The sequence below is a fragment of the Channa argus genome, chromosome 3 (assembly GCF_033026475.1).
Source record: "Channa argus isolate prfri chromosome 3, Channa argus male v1.0, whole genome shotgun sequence".
In the NCBI taxonomy this organism is placed as follows: Eukaryota; Metazoa; Chordata; class Actinopteri; order Anabantiformes; family Channidae; genus Channa; species Channa argus.
Window position 1 is genome coordinate 9,290,001 of NC_090199.1, and position 17,934 is coordinate 9,307,934.

General features: G+C 39.7%; 1 protein-coding gene across 15 annotated transcripts in view; it reads right to left on the reverse strand.

Moving 5' to 3' along the window:
- Positions 1–17,934, reverse strand: part of fat1a (FAT atypical cadherin 1a) — a 66,708-nt gene that overhangs the window by 18,733 nt on the left and 30,041 nt on the right. For 13 of the 15 annotated variants that reach the window (XR_010913819.1, XR_010913818.1, XR_010913820.1 and 10 more), the window contains 9 exons: positions 17,255–17,584; positions 16,234–16,450; positions 14,659–14,727; positions 13,974–14,113; positions 7,009–7,284; positions 6,533–6,743; positions 1,895–5,962; positions 1,075–1,271; positions 818–971 (listed from right to left, as the gene is read on the reverse strand). Coding sequence is in view for 11 of the 15 variants with exons in the window: in XM_067496695.1 (XP_067352796.1) it covers positions 818–971; positions 1,075–1,271; positions 1,895–5,962; positions 6,533–6,743; positions 7,009–7,284; positions 13,974–14,113; positions 14,659–14,727; positions 16,234–16,450; positions 17,255–17,584 (5,662 nt within the window). In the remaining 4 variants the exon portion in view is untranslated. The remainder of the gene's footprint in view (positions 1–817; positions 972–1,074; positions 1,272–1,894; positions 5,963–6,532; positions 6,744–7,008; positions 7,285–13,973; positions 14,114–14,658; positions 14,728–16,233; positions 16,451–17,254; positions 17,585–17,934) is intronic. The other 2 variants (XM_067496699.1, XM_067496697.1) reach the window with 1 other exon arrangement.

Consider the following 17,934-nt stretch of genomic DNA (forward strand, 5'->3'; position numbering starts at 1 on the left):
GGGATGCCTAAAGACAGCTGGATGGAATTGTTGCCTTAAGCCTGAAGTTGTTTAAATCTACTAGCTTAGTTTATTTTGCCTTTTTATGCTTTTCATGCATTTATTTTAAATATGGGTTGGTGGTGATTAACTTGTAATGTTTTTTTACTTTCCTTTCCTATTCATTTTCTTCTTTCTTCTTTCAGCCCAGTAGCCAGATGGAGCGTCTAATTTAGAGGGTCTCCCCGAAGAAATTATTTGCAGGCAAGACGTGTAACAATCATAAATTTTATTTAAGATGCAACTCTGTAGTTTAGTGCCACTGTGGGTTTTTCAGTTTTCCTGCAGGGAAATGTTCTCAGCTCTCCTAAAAATCAGTAAATAACTAGGCACAAGAAAACTGTCTTACCACCTCCATGACTGATATAAAAAAATAAAAAAAAATAAAAATAAATTATATATATATATATATATATATATATATATATATATAAACAGCTTGCAGAGTGATCACAATTCCCAAATCTTATAAGTGAAGAATGTAAGACTGCTGTCATGCCGAGAACCCTTTCTAATTCTATTGGTTGAAGCAAAGGGCCATGAGTGTGTCATGAGAGACTTGAAGATGGGTGTCCACATACTGCGTCGTAATGTTCAGACTCACCAGCAACACGGAATACACTAGAATACAATCCAAGTCTGTGGCTATGGACAGATAATCTCAGTACGAAAGAAAATATTAAAATTACCATATAACGTCTGTTGAGTAATTTAGATCAGTATTTCATACTGACCACTAGATGTGACACAGTGCTACAACACAGATACATATACACACCTGTATCAGCGTCGATGACGAACAATTCTGAGCCAACTCCCTGGAGCTCATAAGAGATTTGGGCGTTTGAGCGGATGTCAGCATCTGTGGCAGAGACCTGCAAGATGAGCCTGCCAGCAGGGGAGTCCTCTGGGACACTCTCGCTGTATAGGGACTAGGTGACAGATGGAGTAAGAGAAAGATGGTAGAGGAAAAAAAAATGAACAGCAGGAATAAAACAGCATAACAAAGTCAAGAGAAAAAAAAAAAGACTTTACCTTTTCGCATACAGGGCTGTTGTCATTGGCATCCAGCACCTTGACCTCCACAGTGGCTTTAGCAGTGAAGATGCCATCACTGGCAGTAATGTTAAGGAGATAATTGTCCTTTTCTTCACGGTCCAAGGGCTTCCTGACAGAAACCTTCCATTCATTCTGAATATGTTCGATGGCAAATTGGCCAAGTGGGTCCCCTCCTGTTTAATGTAAAAACAAAAAACAAATGATCAACAACTCAAAGGAATGAAAACAGCAAGCAGTCTGAGACAATAAAAAGGCACAGAGATAAGAAATTATCCTGAGATTAAAATAATTTTCTACCAAATATTATTTGGCAATCTGTGAAATGCTGAGTGTTTACTTCTTAACAAACTAAATCCTTCCAAATCAAATGTTTGGTACAAGTCATGAACAGCGAGAAGCAAAAAAGATGTACAGTATATGAAATAGTTATAGTGCTGGTTTGTGATTCATCTTCAGATCTCCAGACTTAGGCATAGTTCTTCATGCTTGCTAATTAGCACCAGAGGAAGTATTTTCCCAGTCGATTTCAAAGTATTATTCAAATAATTATACATTTCTGTATTATGATGGCCTAAATATTTGCCTAGAGCTCTGAAAGACTAGGCAATAAGTCAGACTCCTAACTGATAATAGGACTGTGTAATGTTTCAAAGATGAGATATTATCATCATATTAAGTGGCATAAATGGATAATCCCCCCCTAAGCTCTGTTTATGGAAAACTGTTACACTAAGGAGTAAGGAGTAAACTCTCTGGGCTAACTAATTATCTGTTTCACAAAATAATAAACGCCCACCTGTGATGAAGTACTTCACTTGTTTATTGGTGTCCTCAGAATCATCATCTGTGGTGCTGAGGATAGCTATCACCCCACTGGGCGGAGGGTCATCTTCACTCACTGTGCCTTTGTAGATTTCTGCAGTAAAGCGTGGAGGGTTGTCGTTCACATCAGCAACTGTTACCTCCACTGTGGTGCCAGTAACATGTTGGACTTTGTCTCCTTGGTCTGTGGCTAGGACAGCAACGGTGTATTTGTTCATCTTTTCACGGTCTAGCTCCTTTAAGGTGGTCACCCATCCAGTTTCACTATTGACAGCAAACAGCTCAGAGATCTCCTGTAAGTTCTGCTTGGGGTTAAGGCTATAAACTAAATGGCCATTGGTTCCAGAGTCTTGGTCAGTGGCTTTGACTTGGATCACTTGAGTCCCACTTGGAAGGTTTTCCACAATGACAGCCTCGTAAGGATCTGACTCAAAGACAGGGCTGTTGTCATTAAGATCTTTAATTTGGATGTTTATATTTACAGACGCCCCAATCTCATAGTTCTCATGCTTGGTTTGGGCAAGCAAAGTGAGCTGGTACCACTTGGCCTTCTCATGGTCAAGGCTTTTCTGAAGCTTCAAGGCTCCACTGTCTCTGTCTACAACAAACACCTCATCTTCATTGCTCTCAGGTGTATTCCCCTTCGCAAGACTGTAGACGATTGGTTGTTCACTCTCTGCATGAATGACATCGATCTCCGTTCCAATGGGAAGGTCCTCACCAATTGTGTAATGATAATGTTGTTCAGAAAATTTGGGAATCGGGGTCTCGGGTGCAACAATCCTGATGTAAACCTTTACAACTGAATCTTTGGGGGGATTCCCAGTATCCTTTGCTCTAACAAAGAATGCATAGAGCTCATTTTCAAGTCCAATTAGACTCTCTTTAGTTACAATGACTCCAGAGGTTGGGTGGATTTCAAAGTTCTCTGCCACATTTTCAACATCTGCTTCAACTGAATACTCAATGTCAGCATTGCTTCCCTCATCCATGTCTGAAGCAGCAATTTTAACCACGGAGGTTCCCCTTGGGACATCCGACGCAATAGTGGCTTTGTACTCCGCTGCCCTGAATTGTGGGGCATTGTCATTGACATCTGTGAGAATGACACTGACAATACAAAAGCCTACTTTTCCTCCACCATCTTTAGCTATGAGAGAAATGGGGATGACCTTCTCAATAGCATTCTCACGATCAAGGGTCTCAAGAGTAAAAATCTCCCCATTTTCATTGACAGAGAATTTGTCTTTTGCAAAATCATTGACAATCTGGTAGGTTATTTGCCCATAAATGCCTTCATCATCATCCGTTGCCTTTGCTTCTGCAACCAAAGTACCAACAGGTGAGTTTTCAACGAGCTCTACCACATAGTCCACCTGAGAGAAGGTAGGGTTGTGGAAGTTGGCACCAATAACTGTGAGCATTACAAGAGCTGAGTTTCTGAACACACCATCAGACACTGATACATTGAGCTGGTAAAGAGACTGCATATATGGCCTCCGGTGGTTAGAAATGGTGATGGCACCTGTGTGTTTGTCTATGGCAAAGTTCTGATCTTCATTTCCAGATATAATTGAGAACTCCAAATTATTTGAATCTGAGCTGTCAGCATCTGATGCTTGGACTTGGGTGATGAAGTGTCCACGTGGGGCTAACTCACTGATGGTTGTTTTGTAAGTGAGCTCTGTAAATGTTGGAGCATTGTCATTTAGATCAGTAACATCTATTGTCACAATAATGTCACTGGAGAGGGCTGGAACTCCTCCATCCACTACTCGGACTCTCAACTTGTGTTGCTGGATCTCCTCATGATCAAGTATTTGGGCTGTAGAGATTACTCCTGTGTCACGATCAATAGTGAAATAATCCAAGCTCTTCGCCTCGACCAACTGAAAGAATACTTCTTGGTTGTTGCCAGTATCAAAGTCTTTGGCATTAACTTGCAAAACTGATGTGCCGATGAAGGAGGCCTCCGAAATATTGGCGTAGTAAGACTTTGACAGGAACATGGGGGCATTATCATTTACATCTTCCAGTATGATATCAACAAAAACCTCTGAGTGTGCTCCAGTCAGAGAGTCTGTGGCTTTTACATTTAACTTATAGGCAGGATGTGTCTCAAAGTCCAAAGGCTGAATCACATGAATTACACCTGTGTTGAAATCTATTGCGAACTGTTTGAAAGGATCTCCCTCAGAGATGGTGTACACAATTCGAGGGCCTTCTGAATCATTGGCCTGTACATGAAGCACAGGTGTGTGTAACTGAATGTTTTCAGGGATTTCAATGCTGTAAAAGGGTCTCTCAAATACAGGCATTGCTTTGTTAACCACAGTTACTGGAACTTCGGCTTCGGCTGAGAGTGCCGGCTCTCCGTTATCCTTTGCCATAACAATAATGACAAAGTCTGTGTTAAGCAACTCTTTTTCAAATTTCTTCTTAAGAGAGATTTCACCAGAGGGACTAATTTTGAAGTATTCCTGATGTTCTTTCAGGTAATACTGAATTTCTGCATTTGGACCGAAGTCTTTGTCCACTGCTGTGACCTGTCGGATGACCTGGCCTTCCTCTGCATCCATTTGGACCAAGGCATGATAGGGGAGGTTCACAAACATAGGTTTGTTGTCATTCACATCTTCCACTGTCACAGTTAATAAAATATGAGCTCCATCATCAGATCTGTCCTCTCTAGTAACCTCAACAACGATTTCAAATTGGTCCTGTGCCTCGCGATCAAATGGAATACCAGTTGTTGAGATTACTCCCGATGTGCGGCTGATTTCAAACCTTTTATCAGGGTTCAAAATTTTATAGAACAAAGGCTCATTCACCTGGTTTCCAACAGCAGCAATGACTGCTAGTTTTTTCTTTTCCGAGGAGTTTTCTTGGACATATGCTTTATAGGACTCCCTGGTAAACTTCATCTTGTTATCCTTGTTTTCCTTGACACTGATCTTCACCGTAGCAACAGTGGCAAATCTTCCATCTGACACCCTAACCTTTAATTCATATCGGCTCCTCAATTGTGTAACATTCTGAATAGAGATTATTCCAGTGGTTGGGTCCATTTTAAATTTATCGCCAATATTTCCTTCAGAAATGGAAAAGAGAAGTTTGGAATTAGGCCCAGAATCTGAGTCTGTAGCATTGACTTTAATGACTTCCACCCCTTTGTATGTTGGCACTGTGACAGATGTCTCGTACAGTTCTTGACTGAAAACTGGTGAACAGTCATTAACATCAATGACTTCAATGGTCACATTGGCTGCTTTCTCTGCAAACAGCCGAGGCATGCCTAGATCGTGGACCTGGACTGTGAAGCGGAAAACATTAATCTGTTCATAATCCAAAGCTGTTGTGATTCTGATTGCTCCAGTGCTCGAGTCAATGGCAAAATAGTTATGAGCAAATGGTTCAACGATTTGATAAACAAGCATGGCATTCTGGTCACAATCAGCATCAGCGGCGCGAATGACAAAAGGAGTGTTTTCATGGGTCAGAACAACACTGTTTATGGGAGCGGACTCACTGATTACGCCTTTGAATTCCCTGTACAGAAAGACAGGGGGGTTGTCATTTTCATCCTTAAGATGAATCAGAAGTGATGTGTTGCTAGAAAGTCCAGCCATGTTGGTGCCTTGTATGATGAGCTTGAATTGAGAGATGGTCTCATAATCTAAAGCTCTCTGGGTCACAACCACTCCAGAGTTTGGGTTTATATCAAATGCATTATCGATGTTGCCACCTTTTATTTGATAGAAAACAGATGACTGGCTGACGGCTGTGACCAAACTCACAAAACTTCCCGGATGGGCTGATTCACTGACTTCAGCAGAGAACTCCTTGTCAGTAAATCGAGGGGCTGCATTATCAGAAACTGTTACCACAATGTGTACAGTGGCTGTAGTTGACAGTGGAGGATTTCCATTATCAGATGCCTTAACAACGAGCTCAAATCGGGTCTTGCTGGTGCGATCAAGCTCTTTAGCGACTGTAATTGTGCCAAGAACAGGGTCGATGGCAAATGAGTTTCCAATATTTCCTGAAAAAAAAAAAAAAAAAAAAAAAAAAGTCAATATCATGCTGACCCATTGTATGTACTGCATCACCTCACATACTAATAAGTGCTAGAAGATGTGTTTGGTTGAGCATTTCTAAATGCTAAAATTTAAGTATTTCAAATGTTTCCTAATTCAACATTAGTCAGCAATGGTAAAATATATTCTATGCCTTTAGCCTGACAAGAAAAAAACAAAACAAACCAATCATTTAATGACATTAAGTAATCTACATGCCAACAAAAAGCTATTTGGTGCATATTTCTTATTCTGTACAGAAGCGTATTGTAGAAGAAAACCCTGTGGGAAACTCTGAGGGTGATGGACCAATCTCCCACATATTTGAACATCCCCTAGACAAAGTCTTCAATATTCTCCTACACTTAGCAAAGTATTCCATTCATGATCAAGATCCAGTGGGCAGCGGGACTCAAGATGACGCATACATTTTTACAAGATTACTTCATTAGTATTACTTTAAAATGAAGGCTTTCTGCTATGGGAAAAACAACTGGTGAATCATAGCTCCCCATCGATTCTTTGTGTTTATTTACCCGATTCAATGCTGTAGACAACCTCGGCATTGTAGCCCTTGTCTTTGTCAAGAGCTGTGACCTGAAGCACAGCTGAGCCTATGGCAGCAGATTCAAAAACATGGCCAGAGTACGGTGTGCCTATGAACCACGGTGCATTGTCATTGCTGTCATCAACATTAACAATGACTCGCACAAGGTTCCTCTTTACTGGGATGTCCTGGTCACGAACCTAGAGAAGAGAAATTCAGAAGTGAGGGTGGGAGTATGAGAACCCTTAGGGTATAATTAATTATAAACTAACATAAAAAGTTACATAATAAAAGTAACATAATAAAACAGCAAACTATTTATATTTTGTAAAGCTTGGAAACAAACAAGCTGATTCCAATTTCATGCATGTTTCATTTTCCAGTAAAGCCCATTAAACCATGTGCAGGAACTTATTATAATTTTAAAAAAAATATTGTGACATGACAGTGTTTACTGATTTATACCATGACAGTGAGGATGTGACGATGCACAGTCTCATGGTCCAGTTGCTCAGCGGTGTACAAAGTGCCTGTTCCTGGGTCTAGTCGGAATTTCCTCAGGCTAAAGGGATCAGTACTGCTCAGGAGTGTAAAGGTCAATTTATTCTTATCATCTCTGTCCACAGCGGTGATCTGCATAACCTCAGTCCCCTCTGGTTTGTCTTCAGGGACATTCACAACATAAGCCTTCTGGGAAAACTGTGGCCGATGGTTGTTGGTGTCAATGACACGGATAAGAACCTATAGGAGAAAAATAATTGTACAGAATAATTTTTTAACGGTGTTATCCTGAATTCTGCATGTAAAATAATTCTGAGGCCAGTATCTGACCATTTTCAAATTTTATCATTATGTACTAAGACCTGCCATGTTTCGGTGAATAACATAGTGGATGAGTCAAAGTAAAAGGCGGTTTTACTAATATAATAATAATAATAATAGGTGTACTAAATAATAAAATGCTTAATCATCACAATAAAAATACATTAGCCCAACCCTTATGCTCACCCTAAGCTAAATCAAATATATACCCTGAAACCCAGTCCTTTTAGATGTGAGGACCGGCTAAAATGTCCTCAGTTCCCAAAAATGTCCTTGTTCTGTTAGAAAAACGCTTGTCGTCTCTGTGAAACAACTCCAAGAAAAACATACGCACCCTCTAAACGTCCCTTTCCCTCCCACTCTGCTGTAGTCAGCACTTTTGTGTAAATACAGAAGAGATTAATACATATATTTGCAAAAGCAATATTTTAAGTGAATGTCCACTTGAAGCTGTTAACAGTGAAAACAAGAAATAAATACTGAATAACCACAATGCATCTAAGTGAATTTCAAAATAGGTAGATGATTACATTTCTGTGATTAACTTTATGACCACATGAGCTGTCAACTGTGGAAAGAAAAGGTAGGTCCAATTATAATACAAAACATCATAACCTGTCTAAGCAATATAGATTTCAGGGATGGTTATAAAGGCTTTCGTGTTGCTCGCTTTTCAGTATTATGTTGAAATAAAATAAAATTATATATTCACCAACAACTTTTCAGACTCAAATCCACGAAACACATTTGTACATATAAGCCTTTTGCTATGGATAGAAAAAGTACTAAAAAGCAGTGTACTTATGCCCACAAACAACAAAGACTCTAACATCCCCAAACTGTAAAATTCCAGTGGGGGCATATTTTATCAACACCAGCCACTCGTCTACTAGACTTCCGACAGAGGATTATGGAGAGCTGCTGGAATGCCATCTCCACTTCCCAAACCAGCAAGAGGGTTTAATGTTGCCAACACTGGGAACAAAGGGATCAGCCCAGATTAGACACCTGCATACCAGACACCAGGGGGTGATGTCCCATTATGAAAGTGCTGGGTGCAGGAAGAGTGAAGTAGTACATTCACTAAGGTTCTCACCAGGTGACAGCTCACTACCTGACCAAGAATTGTCAGATCTCTGAGAAAATACTGCATACTGTTGTTTTTGCTTTAATGCTGTTTGTTGAGTACTGCGAGCCTATATCAGAGACAAATATAGACTGAACCTGACAAGAGTGATAACATTTACAATCTGCTGTGTGCTGTGATGTTGGCATTGCTGCTGAGGCTCACAGATGTCATCGTGCAGGGGGTGCACTGGGCTGCATGCTGTCTGTCGATGCTGTAAGCTGGCTTTTTGCCACAAGTCTTGTGTCATAAGCAACCCATGTCCCACTGATAATCAGGATGAGTAATATAAAATGTCATTTTTCTAATGACATATTAATCCCACAGAAACATGTATGAAATCAGGTTTTTGAGTTTTTAATGCATGTTGCACATTCAGCAGGCTGACAGTCTCTCATTCCAAGCATGTCCTCTCATGACACGCCAGACATCATATAGCACCAGATCTCTGATGTCTCACAATTCACCTTTTAGACACACAGATGTGCATGCATACACCCACAGACTCATAAAATGGTCACACACACACACACACACACACACACACACACACACACACACACACACAAAGAGGCTGTCCAATGTGTCTCAATCTGGCCAGCGTCAGATAACACTTCCTGTGAATAGTGAGTAAGGTGGCAGGGGATGATAGTGTTGTTAAGAAGCGGAAAGGAATGGAACCTGGTCAGTAGTATCCACAACTATCCACAATGTACTATTTAATATGATTTATACAAAAGGCTATTCAGCCCTCCTCCATCCCCCAATATGCACACAAACTTGCCTTTCCTTTGCAAGGAGGCTCTACACCACTTCAAAGGAACTTTGCCCCCAAACATCACAAAGCAGCATGATACAGCCTGACTGCAGCAGAAATGCTGTATAGAAGAAAAGTCTGTAGTCTTTGTATATGGCTTCCTCTGGGAATGCTGAGGAGGAACAAGATTGGGACTGAGACACAGACGTGACAGATGGAAATACTAAGGAAAAAAAGTGCTGTGAGGGTGAGATGAGAGTAAGAACAAGAAGTGACAGTGAGAAACCAAGAAAAGCAAAGGGAAATGGTCAAATTGAGAAAGCACAGGTTGTGGGTGAAAATGAAAGACAGACACAAACAAAAGATGCAGCTTAGAATACAATGCAAAAAAAAGGAGTGCATACGACTGACTAAGGAGAACCTTCAAATGAAACACAAAGAGAGTCTTTGTACTGTGGAGTGAGATACGAGAAAAAGAAGACCAGTAACAGATTGTGAGCAGAACAGCTTGAGGTACTTCTACACAGTGAAGAGAGGATGTCATATAGCTGGAGGTGGGGGAAGGGAGACTGCATGCCGAGGCTGCCTTGTTGGCGCAGCTCCTGGCTATGAGGTGCCTGAGCAGGAATGTGGCACCCCTTGCCTACATCAGGTGATCCCTCAGACTCCTTCATGGTACTTCAACGATCAAACAGAGATCCCAACCATGACAGAATCACTATTTTCTACATCAGCAGTTTGGGACCAGTATGGTCGGTTTTTAAACCGTTTTAATTTCAGCTCATAGTTTCACTGTAATTTAAAAATCACAGACACTTAAGAACAAAAGTGTGCTGGAAAAACCACAAATAGAACAGTGCCTTTTGAATAACGAAACACCTTTTGTGTGCTATCCAGAACAGGATACACAGGAGCTCTCATTGTGCTCATTGTCCTCCTGTGCCATGCGTAGGAGAGGAAGCCCCCCTGCCAGGTGGCAGGTTCTGGGCAAAGGCAGGGCACTGGCACTGAGCACTTGAACATGTTCCCAAAACAGGATTAACACAGCCCACTACCCACTGAGGTCCAGCTCTCTTGTTTGTGCTTTATTCTACCCAAACAGAATAATTATCAATCCCAGTATGCTTAGCCAATAAATAAGGAGATTTCTTAAAAACAGAAAGACTAAAAGTCTAAAAGAAAGACACAAAATGGGCTAAAGGGACAGAAAACAAAAAGGGGGGACAAAAGCAATATTCCAAGGAGAGAGAAAATAGGCCAGCCTGTCTGGTGGTACTGCTTCCACATGACTTTGATTTGAGGAATAGATAAGTCCAACTCGCACACACAGACACACACACAGACACACAAACGCACAATGTGTGTGATCAGACAGAAAATTTGTATGACTCGTTTTAAAGGTAAACAACATACTGTCCCCAAAGAAAATGTATATATGGCAACAAACAATGGTTTACATAGGTCTACTGAGTCTACCAACGTCTTCGTTTCTTAAGGTTGACAGCAAGGACACAGGAAAACTGATTGCCAACCATAATTTATCTACTAATTGATTGTTGTGTTATAATATATACAATATAGCATAATTTTTGTTTAAGGGTTAATTTAAATTGTGTACGACCTCGTGGACTAACAGTAGTTAATATTACTTGCCTGTGTTGAACCAAGTAGCCTGCTTTAAGAAAAAAACTGATATACTTCAGTCTGGTTTGAGACACATTTTTTTAACCCTATTGATTTCACACCGTTACAAAAACATGCACTTCACAGCAAGAGGTGTTGATAAACCCCCCCACTAACACCGCAAATACTGTGAACAGTGCTACAGATAAACAAATGACTTACTTGAAACATGCCAAAGCATTTTGTATTCTAAATCCCCAAGTCGCTTAATGGTTTCCCAAATATATGAACAAATCTGTGGTATGCCAAATATGCATATAATATGAAGGATAGATACTACACTTGAGATAATGAAATTCATTTTCGGCAATGTATTTATTAGATCAAATCTGGGTAATTCCTATAGCGTCTGCTACTATACTTAAGGTCTCTTCCTGACCCAGCAGACCCCGGTCAGGTGATGTACAATATCATACACTCAAGATCTGCAAGAGACCAGAACATCAGTCACAGCTTTAATAATTATATATACTAAAATATGAAAATTCAACATCAGCAAGCAGTTCAATAGCCTAAACTGTTGACAATACCCGTCTCTGATATACCATAGTCTTTGACCCACTTATTGTATGACTGGGTCAAGTTTGTTGTCAATGCTTGTAGATGCAGAATTCATGAAAGCTGATCATCCATCAGATTGTATTCTTTGGAATCTGCGCAGAAAAATTAAAGGCAGTGAAAACAGTATGTGGACATGATGAAATAAAAGGTCCCACTCCAGGACATCAGCATTTACTGCCAAGCCAACCAAAGTTAAATCACAAGCTGATGAACACCTAGTTTTCTGATATTCTTTCACACCACACGCTTACTCTTGCTTCCCCTCAAAAGAAACATATTTTTAGTATTGTGTATGTGTATTTAGAGTCTCTGTAAAGAAGTCATGACATCAGTATATATGGGACACCATTATACAGTAGCCTCAAAATAACACCAATATGAAAAAACAAACAAAATAAAACTAATTTTAGTCCATAGGTGATTTAAAAAAATGAATTAAATCACTGCCTGTAATGCAAAAAGATTGCTAGCAAAGTTGGCTCCACTGAGAATTAGACCTTCTGAATAGGTTAAAGTTTGAATGTGATTAATTTGACTTAAAATGTCACTGCATGCAGTATTGCTGGGAGGCTTTTAAATAAGGGTCTGTTGCCAGGGCTTTTAAGAAAGTGCTTCTCTAAGAGAGAAAATAGGTACTCTGTGGCAGTTTTTAAGGTCTACTCTAAACTAAAGGACTTGCTTCTTCCATGGATGAGCCGCAAAATGCCAGTGAAGGCGGCGCTTCATCCAAGGCTCAGTGGAGCACAGCCGCCAGATGATGAAAGGCTTTATTCATACAGAGTGACAACAAATAGATTCTTTTCCAGCTACAGTTCTCTGAAGCTCCGCATTGAGGACAAAGGACAGAACATTTTGAATGCCGCCATCCCATATGACCAAAACTACCATGTAAAAATGTTCAAAATCTCATGGACAAGGCATGACCATCTGAACAAAAACCAAAGACAACTCGCATGCTGAAAGGCTTTTATCGTGGCAGTTCAGCTTTGGTATCAGCTGGGGAGCAAGATATATGCAAGCAGGATTAAATTAGCATATTAATTTATTAAAATGTGAGTAGGCAACTGCTTTGGAAGTTTTTTGAAGACATTTTTAGTCTTACAGAATATCCTTTCATCAAAATGACTTGCATAGGATCATATGGTTTATAGTACCTTTCATTTTCTGCCTTAAAGCATCTTTTCAGTTGAATTTGCAGTTTACAGACTGTGGCATGAGCACACTTGCGTATGTATGAGTGTAATATATTTAGTTATCTGAAGTTCATTCAGAAAAGGCAGAGGCAAACTGTTTCTCTCAGAGAAAAGTGAAAGAAGATTCACACGTTTAGAGAGTGAAACAGCAGAGAGGGGTAGAGGGAGCTCAAGAATGCACACTTTAAAAAAAAAATCTGGCTAGACGGCAACATCATCACAGAAACCCGGCGTCAGCAATGAGACAATGGAAGATTCCTGGAGCTCAATGCTCAACTGCGGTGGACAGAGGAGGAGAAATGATGACCACCCAAAACTTTGAAAACATGTTAGAATTTTTTTTTTAATTTCTTATGTGTCCCACAGAATATTTTTCTTTCTTTTCTTTGCAGTGTATGCTTATTTGCTTTCTTAGTGTTATACTAGTCCCATGGTTTTCATGTCTGTGCTGTAATCATAAATCTAAAGCCAGGATGTAGTTATTTTAGCTGATCACGAAGAAGAGAAAGCCAAGTCAACCAATTTCCAGTTAATTTTAAAACCCAGATTTCTATCATTCAAACTGGCATCATCATAAAATATAATGTCATGTGGGGTAAATGTCTGAAAAGGCAGCCACAAGTAGCTGCTGCTGAAGGTTGAACTACCATTACAAGAGCTATGTTTATGAGATTGGAGTGTTAAGCTCCCTTTTCAAAGATCTTATTGTGTTTTAGTCCACTCGGTTCACCATAGCTTGCAACTGATATGGCTCCAAGATTGATTCAAATTTAAAAATATAAACTGTTTCCAAATCCAAATTTTTTAACTCGCCTCACAGCTGCTCACTTCTACATTCCCGGTGTGTGTATTTTATTTCCAAGCATGAGCCCAATTTCTTTAATCAAATGATCTATGTGGTGAAAGCATCAGTAAATCTAGAGTTAGAACGGAATTCAGCCCCACCTCTCAAATAGCACCAGCCAATGAAAAACGACCTTTTAATGCAGCACAGACCTAAATATTGTTTATTTTTTAAATATTTCAGATTTTTTTAAGCCAGTATTACACAGTTAGCTGTTAGGACATGCAGGGATATAATGAGACCTGTACTTAATAGTTGCCATTTTTCCTGGCTAGATGAGAGCAATGATATCATCACAACATAAACAGAACCCAGCAAACAGGGCTGTATGGCCACAGCTTCACTCATTACCCTTCCTCGTCCTCCTGCTGTTTCTCATGAGAAAAACAGAACTATGACAACTGCCTCATCAGCTTCCAACCGTTTCATTACTGTTTCAATTACCTGGGTGCTGACAGTTCGTGTCCCATCTGTGGCTTCCACCGTCAGGTTGTAATTTGATTTCTGCTCAGCGTCCAGAGGCCGTGCAACAATCAAGGTTCCGCTGGCCTTGCCCACGTTAAAGCGGCTGTCATAATTACCACCTGTGGAATACATTTTTTTTTTGTATAAACAAATAGGAAGAACAAAAGATTAGTGACAGATCCTCACTTAGTTGTGCGCATATATCAAGGTTACACAAACACTAAATGAGGGCGCTGAGATGGACATAGAAACATCAAATGTTCATGGTGCTGAATTATAAGATAATAATAAGAGGAAACATCAGGTAACATCACAAAATTATTTGCCAAAATATTCTACACACAATAGCTAAAGTATTTCATGCAAATACTCCCAAAAACCACAGTATGGGTACACAAATGCAAAGTGGTGAATGTATAACAACTTTCAAGGATAAACCATACAACAGTGGGTATAACATAGAGCTCTTATGCACACAAGGTAAGGAGAGGAGGTTTCCTGGCCCTCGTGAGATATAAAAATCAGGTCACAGGTTTAAGGGGAGCAATGTGGCACAACAAAAGTGGTACAATACAATTCCACCACGACCAGCAGGCAGCACCAACAGACAATGGAGGATGATCTCTTAATTCTGCACAGTCTATTAGGAGATCACAGCAGGTACCTTCTGCTGTACAGTTGTGGTCACAAGTCATCTGAACGATGTTAAACATCTCAGTATCCTCTGTGCCGCCTTGCAAAAATCCAACCATATAGAACATTCCAGAGAAAAGAGGTAAGCAGTGGCAGAGCACAGAAAGAGAGAAGAAAAGAGACGTGTCAGTCAGACATTGATTAGAGGGAGGACAGGCTGGGAGGAGAGGAGAATAGGCAAGCATTGTTGGAAGGAGTCACTCTGGATCGTCTCATGCTTATAGTGCTTAGCATGAAAAACACATTCAAGAGAGGAGGATGTTTTAATACTTCTAAACATTTTAAATTAAAAGTGGATGCCATTGTAATACAGCTCAATTACCTTACCCAGAAAATATGAAAAATATTTTTTGCTTTTGATACAATTTTCTTATCCTAACCGTTCTGCAAAGGCAGTGAGCAGTAACTGCTGAAGCAGTAAAACTGAGAAAATTGTTAAAAGTTTTCAGACTGGCCAGTAAACAGCATAAATGGTTGTAATGATTTAATTTTATGCCTGATTGGGGTGATTAAAAAACTTATAGCCGCCATAAAATTGGTAAAAATGCAGATGCTGCACCTTTCTTTAAATATAAAATCATAGGAAAGACAAAAACTTTATTCACAGTTAGTTAATAAAAGAAGGTTATGCCAATGTCTGTCTACTTTTAATTTTTACAGTATACTGAATTAAAACAGAATTTAATTTAAATTAACTTAACCACACAAGTCCAGTCAGAAGTTGACATAGCAATTACTGCTACTCTGCTAATCTAGTTAGATTTGACAGGAGTTTAGCTGTTTTTTCTTCACCATGATAGTTATGTGAAATAGGAAACGGAATTGCAAAATGGATATTTTTCCAATAACAATAATATTTAGCTTTAGCTAAGGGTAGCCATGGTCGTCTCCCCTTTGTGCTTCACTGTGATCATTTGATATGAGGTTTCCATAAAGTCATACGTTTCAATAGCATACAAAATTATTTTATGGTAAAACACTTTTTGAGAAAGTATGTTTTGGTATTGTAAAGCAGGCAACATTGTAAAATAAGTCAAATTTCAATCATAAACCAAGGAATGCCAGCTAAAAATTTTCAAATTTATCTTTTGGATGCCTGCCTACCTCTATTTTGACATAAACTTTAAATTCTTCATTCACTCTAAACATGTAAATGGTAAAGAGTCTGCACTTATATAGCTTTCCTACTCATTGGCACTCAAAGCGCTTTACACTGCTTCTCCTTCACACAACGATGGGGGAGCTTCTATTTACCGGGAGCAACTACGTTGGGGTTCAATGTCTGGCTCAAAGACACTTCAACATGTGACTGGAGGGACCGGGGATGAAACCAACAGCTGCGGAATTGGTGGACGACCGCTCTACGTCACATCTGTAAATTATTGTTTTTCTAAGTTGTCCCACAATACCAGCCCTATTACAAACTAACACTATGTTAGTTCTGGTTTTTTCAACTTACAAAGCATTTCACACAACACAGAGTTATAGTATGTATGCACACATGCACACAGTCACACGATGGGGATGCATGTATGGAAGGAATTACCTGTGATTTCAAACCACACAGGAACATCAGACGACTCTGTGCCGATAACGCCCACCATGTGTGCCACAGGGTCGCTTTCCATAACAGAAAAGCTGAAGGGGGACTCCTCGAAAACTAGGGGAGCTGCATCAACTGGCAATTCTGGTTTGGGAATCCACTTGACATGCAGGCGACAAGTGGAGGATAGCTGAGGACGTCCATTGTCAACGGCTTTAATCTAAAAGAAGCAGAGAATCAAAGACTGTCACACAGATTTATGCAACGTTTTTGTTGCAAATGAGTTTCTCTACAGCTCTGGATTCCTTGTCTGAAATGTTTTAGTGAGCTGAAATATACAAAAACATTTGGTTATGGCATGTTAGTTAATACTAAGAAAATAAACCAATACTTTTTTACATATATAGTGCATGGACAAATGGAACGACTGGTCTGTGGCTCAGACCCACAGAAAGGTTGTGTTCCAATTGTAAAAGCATTTCCGTACTCTGATCTGTTCACATGGCAAAGAAAGCCTGTATTCTGAATAACAAAACACCTTTTGTGTGACGTTCCTTTGTGATTCAAGCTTTTGTAAGGACTTGAATTACTGTAAACTGTGGAGAGAAGTCTCTTCTTGCAGCATGAACACTGTCACTTTTAGTGGCATAAATCTAGAAGAAAAACATTTTTAAACTAAACATGAGTGTTAGGTATCACCACTAAGTGTATCACAGCGGTTCTGACAGCCAACTGCGATAACTAGCAGAGCAGTAAATTCTTGCTTTTTTTCCTCACAGGTGGAGAAATGACAGGCAACATTAATTTGCATATATTTTTATATAACACATTTACTACCCAGTAATCAACACTCATGATGCTAAACACTAAGACAAACTTGAGCTTCTAGATTTGTGGACTTATATGAAATGTATGGACCAATTAGCTTTTAGTGCATTAAACAAGCATCTCTTGTAAAATGTGACTGCTTCCTGAGAGACTATCAAGCTGAAGATGTGATAAATCCCTGGAATTAGATACTTACTGTCAGAATGTCGTATTCTCCTGCAGAAGAGACCTTCTTGGATGACACCAAGCCAGTCTTGGGCTCGATAAAGAACTTGCCCTGCTCGTCTCCCGCGTCAATGCTGTAAGAAATTTCAGCGTTAGGTCCCTCATCACGGTCCGATGCAATGACTCGATACACTGGATCTCTCTTCGTGGCTCTCTCTTTCTCTGGCCTCTCTCGCTGAGGGAGTTGGATATTGTAGATTTTTTCCAGGAACAATGGCCTGTTGTCATTCTCATCAAGGACTTGGACAATGACACGGATGATAGTGGATTTAGCAGGAACGCCGTTGTCTGTGATGGTGATCTAAGTAGAGAGAATCAAAGCTTCAGACAAAGAAGTACACAGACTCTGAGGCTTGAGGCTGACAAGAAGGAGGCAAATATTATCTGATGTAGTGAACTTTAAATCACATACACTATCTATCATCTCTTTAAGTCACAATGCCTTGATTGTTTTATATAAGATGTTTTAGAACAGAAGGCAGTAGAAAGACTAGCAATATCATTGGATATTATGTGCAAGCTTCATAAGAATGTGTATTAAAAGACACTTTGTTAGATGTTTATTATTCAAAAGTCTGAAACGTATCAAAAAGAAGGGAAGCATTTTTTTTTTTTACTTCATCATCCTTTATTCCACTTCTTTCCCTGCAA